Source organism: Erythrolamprus reginae, chromosome 10, assembly GCF_031021105.1.
Source record: "Erythrolamprus reginae isolate rEryReg1 chromosome 10, rEryReg1.hap1, whole genome shotgun sequence".
Taxonomy (NCBI): Eukaryota; Metazoa; Chordata; class Lepidosauria; order Squamata; family Dipsadidae; genus Erythrolamprus; species Erythrolamprus reginae.
The window spans coordinates 9924890-9937244 of record NC_091959.1 but is presented as its reverse complement, the minus strand read 5'-3'; the positions used below and the strand labels follow the sequence as shown (position 1 = coordinate 9937244).

At 42.2% G+C, this 12355-nt stretch overlaps 1 protein-coding gene across 1 annotated transcript in view; it reads left to right on the top strand.

Moving 5' to 3' along the window:
* The window catches only part of SHC4 (SHC adaptor protein 4), a 56644-nt gene extending 45977 nt beyond the window's left edge, over positions 1-10667 (top strand). Inside the window, exons 7-12 of the mRNA XM_070762083.1 lie at positions 473-599; positions 3310-3487; positions 4700-4760; positions 4967-5086; positions 6110-6366; positions 8119-10667. Coding sequence (XP_070618184.1) covers positions 473-599; positions 3310-3487; positions 4700-4760; positions 4967-5086; positions 6110-6366; positions 8119-8268 — 893 coding nt within the window. The 3' untranslated portion in view covers positions 8269-10667. The remainder of the gene's footprint in view (positions 1-472; positions 600-3309; positions 3488-4699; positions 4761-4966; positions 5087-6109; positions 6367-8118) is intronic.
* Positions 10668-12355: the final 1688 nt, after the last annotated feature.

The window sequence follows — 12355 nt, the reverse complement described above, 5'->3', positions numbered from 1 at the left end:
TTCAGAATCCAGGGATGATACAGATGATTGATCTCCTCCTGGGCTGTCTGCCAAACTCCCCTCTTCCCTGTCACTCAGGCTTCCTTGGTCAGAGGAGGCTTCGTCGGCAGATTACATTGGGAGCAAAACAGGCCTGTGGCTTGTGGATGTTTCCCCCACATCCACCTGCACATTCCTTGGGGCAGGAGCTGGGCCAGAGCTAACCACAACACCCCAGTGTCCTTTTTTGTGACTTTCCATGCGGAAGTCAGAATCACATAACGACCGTTTAATTTAACTTTAAGAACGGTAGCAAATCACTTTTAACGACAGCGGCAAGGAAGCTCATAAAATAGAGCGAAAATCACTTTTAACAAATGTCTTGCTTAGTGACATAAATTTTGGAGCCCCATCGTGTGGTCGTAAGTCGAGGACTACCCATGTTTGTTTCACATCCCTTTCCCTTGTGGCTGTTTTTTTTTGTTTTTCTCAGCATGCCATATTTTGGAATGTCCCTCTGGAATCGCTCAAGAAATCATCAATACTATCGGACAAGCTTTTGAGCTCCGGTTCAAACAATACTTGAAAACTACTCCTGCTTTGATTGCTTCCAAACAAAGGTAAGCAAACGCTTTCAGCAGGCAGCTGGAATGGCACAGGTATAGTTCTTCTGTTCTTTTTAGCAACCGTTCAAAATTACAAAGATGGCCCTTTAAAAAGTGACTCGTGATCCGTGGTGGCCGCCATCTTGTATTTATTTTTGGCTTCTGTGCATGCGCAGAAGCTGTTTTTGCTGCTTTTTTTGTTTCTGAGCATGAGCAGAAGCCGAATTTTTGGCAGGCCCACAGGGAAGGGCTGCCTGTCGCTGGTGTAGGGGTGTGTGCATCTGGCACACATGCACACTGGCATAACCCAGTTCTGTTGGGTTTCAGCATTCATACGGTCTGAGCAGTAAAGTTCTTTGGTATGTTGAAACCTAAGACAATTGGAGGGCACCAGGCTGGAGAAGACAAATAAAACTTGTATATTCAGCGTTGATCCCTCTGCCCTGGGAGATGAACAGATGGAAAATGTCTTTTTCAGTTCCTGTGAATCACATAATTAAATTCTTGAGTCATGTTCTCCTAATCAAACTGTATGGCCCCCATATTTCTTTCCTGTTCCTGTCTGTTCATCAAATTACGCTCTTATAAATTAAAAATCAAGACTCAACACAAGTTGTTCTTTTCAGAAGACAAACTATAAAGGGTGGGGTGGGGTAGGAAGAGACATTTTTATCCTTACCCTACTCCTCACCCTTGTGCCATAGGATTGGGTGGCATATAAATCAAATTAAATTAATTTAAATTGTTTTCCCACCCCCAAATTTAATAATATTATTATTATTTATTAGATTTGTATGCCGCCCCTCTCCGTAGACTCGGGGTGGCTCACAGCAATGATAAAAACAATATACAATGACAAATCTAATAGTTAGAATCTAAAATAACAATAATACATTTTAAAAAGTCTAAAAAACAAGAAACCCCAATATATAAAAAACATACATACAGTCATATCATACACACACTAATAATAATAATAATAATAATAATAATAATAATAATAATAACGACAACAATAACAATAACAATAACAACAACAACAACAACATCAACAACAACAACAACAACAACAACAATAATAATAATAATTTATTAGATTTGTATGCCGCCCCTCTCCGAGGACTCAGAACGGGTCACAACAACAGAATCGCTCCTCCAGTATTCTCCCAGCAGCTTTTAAGAAACAGCTCATAGATCGACAATTTTTGTGTCATTGGGAGAAGATGCGAAGGACCTCAGGTTTTTTTAGGATCAGGTTTAGACTTCTTGGCAGTTCCAAAGAAGGAGAAAGCTTTTCGTAGTTCACTGTGCTGACTAGCTTCCTTATTTTACCCAGCTACTTTTTCAAAATCTGAGTTTAGTTTTTACAATTCGAATATTCCTTTTCCTGTTGTATTTTTCTGGTCATTGTCTAGACCAGGGGTAGGCAAAACTGGCTCTTCTATGACATGTGGACTTCAACTCCCAGGATTCCTGAGCCAGCATGATAGGCTCAGGGATTCTGGGAGTTGAAGTCCACAAATCATAGAAAAGCCACCTTTGCCTACCCCTGGCCTAGATCAGTGATGGTGAAACCTTTTTGGTTTGCATGCCAAAAGGGTGTATGCGCGGGGTGCACACACCCATTCCCTCCCCCACATGCATGCGCACCCCCCTGTGCTGTCCCTGGCCAATGCACACAATCCCCCCATCCTCGCGCACAGGCCTCACTGAAGCCTGGAACGGTGAAAAAACGGGCAAATGGCCAAACCGGAAGTTCAGAAAAACGGACTTCCGGTTTGCCCAGGGGGCTGTTTTCCACACTACGGAGCCTTCAGGGAAGCTTTCTGAAGCCTCAGAGTGTGAAAAACAGCACAACGGGCAAACAGGAAGTCTGTTTTTCTGTACTTCCGGTTTGCCCATTGGGTGGTTTTTTTGCACTCCAGGTCTTCAGGAAGCTTCCCTGAAGGCTCCGGAGTGCGAAAAACAGCCCCCTGGGCAAACCGGAAGTCCGTTTGTCCAAATGGCTTTCGCCCAAGGCCAAAAATCAGCTGGCTAACATGCACATGTGTGATGGAGCTAAGACAACGCCCCTCTCCGAAGACTCGGGGCCGCTAACAACAATAAAAAAGACAATGTGAACAAATCTAATATTAAAAATAATCTAAAAAACCCCAATTTAAAGAACCAATCATAAATACAAGCATACCATGTATAAATTCTATAAGGCTAGGGAGAAGGGAAAATTTCAATTCCCCCATGCCTGACGACAGAGGTGGGTTTTAAGGAGCTTGCGAAAGGCAAGGAGGGTGGGGGCAACTCTGATATCTGGTGGGACCTGGTTCCAGAGGGTCGGGGCCGCCACAGAGAAGGCTCTTCTCCTGGGTCCCGCCAAACGACATTGTTTAGTCGACGGGACCCGGAGAAGGCCAACATGTGCCATATGTTTGCTGTCACGGGTCTTGATTGTTCTTTTCTTTTTCGAGCGGGCCCTTGTATTGGTAATGGAGAACAGAAATAATAAAAGAAAATATTTGTAGCTCAGGGTTGATATGAGGGATCCTTGGTTCTCTCTCTGAGCTTGGTTGCTTCCGGGCGCTAGTTTGGGTCATGTAATGTCATCAAAAAGACAACCAGGTTCAGAGACCACCGAAGACCCTTCAGAAATAATAAAACACCCACTGACTTAATGTGGTGCTGCCAAAATTGTATATTTCAGCTGTTGCTTGTGGGGTTTTTTGTGCAGAGAAGGGGTGAGTCTTGATGGATCCGCCTGGAACATTGAAGAGAAGGCGGACTGTGGATATTATAATGAAATTCCCGGGAAGGAGCCTCCCGTAGGTGGCCTGTCAGATGTCAGACTGAAGATAATCCCAGAAGAAAGGATCAACCGTCCGTCTCCTTCTGAGCAGCAACAATGTGGAGTAAGCATACGTGTGGTCAGCATCATTGAGCATTACACAAGGTTTACATTAGGTTGGATTTTATGTCTTCTGAAATAATCAGCCTGAACTCCGAGTTACCCATCTACCTACCTACCTACCTACTGTTGTACATACTCCTGATCAGTTGGAGGATAGTGAAGATATTCAGATAGTGTTTATGAATTAGTGGGGGGCCCGGGGTTAGAGGTAGTAGAACAGGTGGGAGGCCAGCCACAGGATGGGGCTATGAGTTCAGGATCTAGTGAGGGAGAATCAGACGCTCGCTGGGTTAACCCTAAATTCAGAAGGGCCCAAAAACGTAGAGAACAGAGGTCTGGAAGAAGATATTAAGGAGAGGAATGGGTTAAATACTGTAGTGATGTATTTGGCATGTCCGGGGGTCAGTGGAGAAGAAGGGTGAAGTTTCAATGTTGCCAAAGGGAAAATGGATGTGTTTTTTGCCGCGCTAAAGTAAGCAAAAGTATTTTGTGTTGTTAACAGTCAGTTCTGCTGTTTTTCAAAGTTATGCTGTTAGGAAAATAAATCTTGTTAAATAGAGCAGGAGAAGGAATGTGAGGAATGTAGCTAAGAGAGATAACGGACCGAGTGCCTGTATGGAATGTGTTTGAATTACAGGAGAGCAGAGAAATAAATGGAGTTTCTTTATTCATGAAATGATGCATTTAATAAGAGTTATTTGTAATTGCTAAATTTCTACCAGAAACCAGAACACCTACCCATCCATCCATCCATCCATCCATCCATCCATCCATCCATCCATCTAGACCTATGCCAAGCTACTGTCAGAGGATTCTGGGCGCCTTACAAACAAATTCACATTAAATGCAACATAAAACCCCCTAAATACAGTGCAAAACAATTTAAATCCAGCAATTTAAATTCCTGGTTGGATCCCGATGGCATGCCACCTGACCAACGATTATAGGCCTGCTGGAAAAACCAGTCTTTACGGCTTTTCAGAAGGCCAGTAGGGTGGGGGCAGTCCGGATCTCGGGAGGTAGCTGGTTCCCAAGAGATGGAGCAGCCACAGAGAAGGCCCTCCCTCGCAGGCCCACCAGCCGACACTGTTTATCTAACGGGACCGGGAGAAGATCCTTAACCTGGAGTTAATCCCCTACCACTGTTGAGAGTCTGAATCTGCCGAGAATGCCTCGTAGTAATTTGCTCCTCTATTTCTTTTCTTTTTTTAAGGATGATGGTCCCAGCTCTAAGCAGCTTTATGAAAACTGCCCAGATGAACACAGAGCGCTAGGTGGGTTTAAGACAGACAGCATGTTAGATATAGTGTTTTTGTAAACATTACAACTAGGATACTAAGAAATGAGACATCCTTATCTTTTCTTGGTGGGACAACTTGCATTAATTTGTGCTGTTGAATAAGCTTCTGAGTGGTTTGGGTTTGGGGTGGTTTTTTTTGGAAAAGCTAAAGAAAGATCTCCTTGTGATAATTAATTGCAGATATCAGCAAACCAATTCAGGCACCAAATCAAGAGGCACCATTGCTGAAAAGGAGCAGCAAAGTGGATCTTTTTGATGACCCTCGATACATCAACACTCAAAACTTACAAGCTGCATCAGGTATGAGTGGAAGCCTCCCTCCAGGGCAGAGTTCCAGAAGTTCTGTTCTGTTCTATTCTATTCTATTCTACTCTATTCTACTCTACTCTACTATTTTATTCTATTCCACTTTATTCTCTACTCTATTCTTCTACTTTACTCTAATTATTCTATTCTATTCTCATCAGTGCTAGTGACTGACTGATGGCTGGTTGAGGAATTCTGGAGTTGAAGTCTTAAAGTTTCCAAATTTGGAGACTCCTGGGCTAAAAGACTATGATGCAAATAGATAGATAGAATTCTTTATTGGCCAAGTGTGATTGGACACACAAGGAATTTGTCTTTGGTGCATATGCTCTCAGTGTACATAACAGAAAAAGAGACATTTGTCAAGAATCATGGGGTACAACACTTAATGATTGTCATAGGGGTCAAATAAGCAATGAGGAAACAATCAATGTTAATAAAAATCTTAAGGATACAAGCAACAAGTTACAGTCATAGTCATAAGTGGGATGAAATGGATGATAGGAATGATGGAAAAAAACTAGTAGTAATAGTAGCGCAGAGTTAGTAAATAGTTTGGCAGTATTGAGGGAATTATTTGTTTAGCAGAGTGATGCCGTTTGGGAAAAACCAGTTGTCTTGGTGTGCAGTGCTTTATAGCGACATTTTGAGGGTAGGAGTTGAAACAGTTTATGTCCAGGATGCGAGGGGTCAGTAAATATTTTCACTGCCCTCTTTTTGAGTCGTGCAGTCTACAGGTCCTCAATGGAAGGCAGGTTGGCAGCAATTGCTTTTTCTGCAGTTCTGATTCTCCTCTGAAGTCTGTGTCGGTCTTGTTGGGTTGCAGAACCAAACCAGACAGTTATAGAGGTGCAGATGACAGACTTAATGATTCCTCTGCTCTTTTTAGCTGTGTGGGCACAGTCTGTACATTGTGACAGTTGAGGTTTATTCAAGACATAAACCCCACTCACTTAGGACGGGTGAACTGATACACTGGAAATAGCCAGTCTACATTTTTTTTGTGTTCGTTTTCAGAAGCGTTGGAAACCGTAGAGCAGAAAGGATCCTCCGCTGACTTGGCAGGCCTTGGAGGTTTCACAGATGGAAAGACCCCTCTTTGGAATGAAGAATGTTATCACGGGAAGATATCTAGGAGACAAGCCGAGAATCTCTTAAGAAACAACGGAGACTTCCTGGTACGGGAGAGCACTACGTCACCTGGCCAATACGTCCTGAGTGGATTGCAAGGAGGGCAAATGAAGCATCTGTTGTTGGTGGATCCTGAAGGCAAGGTAGGAACAGTTGAGATGATGATCCCAACAAAGGCGAATAGTTGTAGCTTGGGGTTGAAATGAAGGGGTCCTTGCAGTGAAGGGCTGCAAAATTTACTACCACACTCTGGGCCTGGCTTATCGAAGCGTGGAACTCATTACCGGAGTCAATTGTGTCAACCCCTAACCCCCAACATTTCTCCCTTAGACTCTCCACGAATGACCTCTCCAGGTTCCTAAGAGGCCAGTAAGGGGCGTACATAAGTGCACTGGTGTGCCTTTCGTCCCCTGTCCAATTGCCTTTCCTTTCTCTCACTTATCATATATATTTTCTTTCTTTCATATATCCTCTCCTCTAAGTTCACTTTTACCCTTATATATATTACTACATGTCTATTTTTCTTCCTATGTATTTGTGTATTGGACAAATGAATAAATGAATAAATAAATAAATAATAAATAAATGTTTGGGGTGTGGCTTGCCGGCCATATAGCCAGGTGGGAGTGGCTTGATGATCATGTGGCCGGGGTGGCTTAAAGGTCATGTGACTGGCTCAACGGTGGCCAGCTTGATGTCACTCACGTCAAGGGCTTGGGTTAAGGTGGCCTGGCCTCTCCTCGCCTCAAAGAGAGACAATTTCCCCATCTATTTACTATTACTGAACATCCAAAGTATACTATTTAATTCTATGTATATATGTCCTATGTGTACCTACATATATTACACACAGGCACACAAAAATACTACTATATAAACTATATGTGTATGTACATGCACAAACAGCTCTTCTAAAATTATACACATTCAACCTCATTTACTGCGATAGAAAAAACATACCCAGAAAGCCAGCTTTCTGGAAGACCGGTAGGGTGGAGATAATGCAGATCTCTGGAGCCAGTTGGTTCCAAAGGCTCTTCCCCAAGGTACCACCAACCGACATTGTTTGGCGGATGGGACCTGGAGAAAGCCAACTCTGTAGGCCCGTACTGGCCGCAGTGAGGCATGAGGGAGGAGGGGGTCCCCTAAATAGTCTGGCCCTGAGCCATTTAGGGCTTCAAAGGTGATAATCAACATCTTTCTTTCTTTCTTTCTTTCTTTCTTTCTTTCTTTCTTTCTTTCTTGTTTGTTTATTTATTTATTTATTTATTTATTTATTTATTTATCAGATTTGTATGCCGCCCCTCTCGGTAGATTCGGGGCGGCTAACAACAATAGTAATACAATGTAAACAAATCTAATATTTAAAGTTAATTTAAAAACCCCAATTTAAGAACCAATCATACATACAGACATACCATGCATAAATTTTATAAGCCTAGGGGGAAGCGAAAGTCTCAATTCCCCCATGCCTGACGACAGAGGTGGGTATTAAGGAGCTGACGAAAGGCAAGAAGGGTGGGGGCAACTCTGATATCTGGGGGGAGTTGGTTCCAAAGCGTTGGGGCCGCCACAGAGAAGGCTCTTCTCCTGGGTCCGGCCAAACGACATTGTTTAGTTGACGGGACCCGGAGAAGGCCAACTCTGTGAGACCTAACTGGTCGCTGGGATTCGTGCGGCAGAAGGCGGTCCTGGAGATATTCTGGTCCGATGCCATGAAGGGATTTGTAGGTCATAACCATAACTTGAATTGCGTTTGGAGACCGACTGGCAACCAATGCAGCGCGCATAAAGTTGGAGTAATACGGGCGTACCTTGCTTAAGGGGATCACAATGTTGCAGAACCTGAAGACGTCTTGCTTACTAAATTCTTGGATGTTCTTTTTCCTCCCCAGGTTAGAACCAAAGATCATACATTCGATAGCGTGGATCATCTTATCCGCTATCATATGGAGAACAAACTGCCAATCATCTCCTCTGGAAGCGAACTTAGACTCTGCCAGCCTGTAAGGAGAGCGTTGGGGCAGCTGTACCCTAAGGAGTAATTTTGTTGACTCACATTCTTTTCAGGACAATTCTTTCATCACAGTCTTCTCCACAACATCTTTTAATGACCATTCCGGACTCATTTCCGGCACACGAAATTCGACAAAGAGCAGGAGACACAGCCCCTTGATGAGGTTTCAGATGAATTGTTTGTGCGTTTGTGTATGTCTCTCAGTCCAATGCCTTTGTCTAATCGGTATTCCTCAACCTCTACAACAGCTTTAAGTTGCGTGGACTTCAATTCCCAGAATTCCCGAGTCAACATGGCTGACTGGGGAATGCTGGGAATTGAAGTCCAAACATTCTCGGAGTGGCTGAGATTGAGAAACATGAAGCTAATCACACCTCTACATTTCATCTGACCAGCGACAGCAATTTTACTTTTGCAAAACATATGTCTAAAGAGACCAAGAGCCTGGGGAGAAATCATGAACCAGAGGTACTCACAAAACTTTTTGAAGAGCTCAGAAACAGATGTCAAAGCACAAGCCAATCTTCCCGAAGGAAAACTTACTTGAAGATGTGCCTTTTAATGTAAGAGATTTTGGGGGGAAATGACTCATATTTTTTTTAGCTGATAAATTAATCCGAGTCGTTCCTGGGCTGATTTCGAGGGGCTTGAGAAAGACTGAACTTGATTTGCAAATGGATGAGACACCACGAGGAAATCTCAGCACTGTAGCTCAGACCGGGAACTCAAAAAACACTCTGAAAAGGACCACAGAAACCATGTCTCTCTTGCGGCCAAGGAAATGACATTTGTGTGCTCATGACATCAACAGGCATCAAAAGCTCAGTTCATTTTGTAAAATGTACTTTTATTAAAGATGTTAAGAGTAGAAGATTAATAGAAATGAATATAGAGTGATAAAAAGAAGAGAAATTGAAGAACCAGCTAAAAGTGCATGAAAGAGAAAAACAGAATAGAACAGAAAGAAAAAAAATCACTTCCAATATTTGAAGCACCTATAAGTACAATTATAAATTTACCTCCTGCTCTGGCGGTTACAATATAACTCACCCCTCCCCTATAATTTATTCTGTCTAATCATCTAAACCATAAATCACCATTTTTCTTTCTGTTTCATGCAACACTGTCTAAGGCAGTGATTTTCAACCTTTTTTGAGCCATGGCACATTTTTTACATGTACAAAACCATGGGGCACATTGAGTGGGGAGGGGGGGGCGGCTAAAAAAAGTTTGGACAAAAAAATTATATCTCTCTCTCTTCCTCCCTTTCGCTCTTTTTCTCTCTCCCTCCCCCCCTCTTTCTCTCTCTTTCTGTTTTTTCTCTCTCTCCATCCCTTTCTTTCTCTCTTCCTTCCTCTTTTTTGCTTTCTCCCTCCCTACCTCCCTCTATATCTTTCTCTCTCCCACCTTCCTTCTCTCTCTCTCTCTCTCTTTCTTTCTCTCTCTTGCTCTCTCCCTTGCTTTCTTTCTCTCTTGTTCTCTTTCTCTCTCTTTCTTTCTTTCTCTCTCTTGTTCTCTTTCTTTTTCTCTCTCTTGATTTCTCTCTCTCTCTTGCTTGCTTTCTATCTCTTGCTCTTTCTCTCTTTCTTTCTCTCTCTCTCTCTTGCTTTCTCTCTCTCTCTTTCTTTCTTTCTCTCTTGTTTTCTTTCTCTGAGCTTCGCGGCACACCTGCCCATGTCTCAGGCACGCTAGTGTGCCGCGGCACACTGGTTGAAAAACACGTCTAAGGGATTTGCAGTCAGCAATAAACAGATTATTTTATTATTAAAATGATAATTATTATTCCTGATGGAATACTGATGCTAGCTGCTAATTGGTTGCTGGTTTTTTAAATGAGGCAGCAATGCTTACTAAATTTATAGATGGAAATTAGTTATCATTTTGAAGCAGACGCTAACAATGTGGTGGATTTAGCCACCTTATGTAATCCTAGAGGTGGGTTTCTGCCGGTTTGGACTGGTTCTATAGAACTAGTAGCAGCAATTTCCCCCACGAACTGAATCGCCAGTGATAGCCAGCTGGACACCCCCTTGAGCTGGCTCTGTCTTGTTTTTCACTTCTGCGCATGGAGAAGTCAGAACCCACCCCAGATCCTATCATATAATGCAGTTCTACCAGGATGCCAAAGGGTTACCAAAAACGTAATCTGCAAAACGTTTGCCTACTGACCTGTAGATACTGGAACTGAACCAGCAAAAATAAAAAATGATAAATGCAAATAATCTGGGGAGTTTGAGGCAAAAGAAAGCAATCATATATTATATTATATTTCAGGGTTAAGCGAATACATTGTTTTGTTTAGAAGCTATTTCATTTTTTAAAAGTTGCATGGTTTCTATTTTCCTTCATTCTATATTTTTGGGGATTGGGTTTCTATTTCTTCCTATAGTTAAGAAAAGATTTTTTTTTTTAAAAAAAATAAACATTCATGCCGCATTATCCCTGTATGTGTTTTCAACTGGAAATATTCTGTAAATCAATATGCCTGGGGTTGTTCTGTTATTTATATGTCTCATGGAGGGAAAGAGATTTCTGCAAATCTATTCCTTGCAGCTTTGAAAAGAAATATGAACATTATCAAGGAATCCAACATTGTTTGAAGCAATGTTAAACTTTTTCCTCTTAAGGGCAGATTAAAAAAAAATCACAGAATAGAATCAAGAAAGTTGGAAGAGATCTTAGGGTCTTCTAATCCAACCCTGTTCTGTCGGGCTCTCTGGTAGAATCCTCCCAAAAATTCACAGGTACAAATTTCAGACACACACACGTTTGAAAATTCAAAACAATGTTCTTTATAATGAAAATTCACTTAAACCAAGCCCTCTTTTGGTATAGCAAAGAGCACTCGTCTCCAAACAAACTGGTAATTTGTACAAGTCCCTTATCAGTTCTGTGATACTTATCTTGCAGCTGTGAGGCAATTCACAGTCCTTTTTTCACAAAGTGAAACACACTTTGCCCTGGTTTAGTTTCAAAACGGGGAAAAATCAGCACACAAAAAGTCGAAGTCAGCAAAGCAGTCACGAAACACAAGGTCAGATAATCCTCCACAATGGCCAAACCCACAGGCTGCTATTTATAGCAGCCGCACTAATGACCACAGCCCCACCCAACCACAGGTGGCCTCATTTTCTTTGATAATAATCTCTCAGTTGTTTTTGCCTATGCATCACTCTCCGCATGCGTGGCTGTATCATTAACTCTTGTTCTGAATCCAAGGAGGAGCTAGATAATTGATCTCCTTCTGAGCTGTCTGCTCCACTCTCCTCCTCCCTGTCACTCATGTCTTCTTGATCAGAGGAGCCTTCATCAGCAGATTCCACCGGGGGCAAAACAGGCCTGCAGCATGTGGATGTCTCCCCCACATCCACAGTCCTTGGGGCAGGAGCAGGGCCAGAGCTAACCACAACAAACCCCATACCAAGAGCAGGTGTCCAAGACCAGTGCTTGAATTTCTGAAGTGAACCCTCACCTTGGATGGGTGTTACTAATCTCAAGGGCCATTTTTGCATGCCAGTTTAAGCCAGGAATCCTGGCTTCATAAATCGGGATGCTATCAAGCGTAGAGCAGAGAGGCGTGATGCTGAAAGTTAGAATTAGGGCCAACTTCTAGATTTTAAGCCAACCACAAGCACTTGCATGGAGTTGAAAATAATAGTAAATTCAGGCATCATATAAAGATATCCTTTCTTAGCTTGTTTAACTGCTTGAAAGCAAGCAGTTAAGTACTGGTACGTTGTAGTTCATTAAGCTGTAGCAGGAATTCACATCTTTAATATTGCATTGCACATGATACAGATGGACACAAAATAGTTTTCTCAGGGTATCTTCAAATTTATATCTGTTCACACAAACACACGCACATACACCCCATCAAATTCATATATATATATGCTCAATGTCATCAAATTCATATTTATAAAAGTTGGCCAAGCAATAGACTTGTAATTCTCTTCTTCAATTCTTCAATTTGAATGTTGTCCATACAGCATCAGTTCCTCTTTACAATCTTAACGTATGCAAATAAATTTTGTCTGTGGATATGTTTTCAGAGGCATGGTTTCTGTCCCACTTGCAATGCATGGCTTGCCAAGCAAATAATGATCAATGTGTAA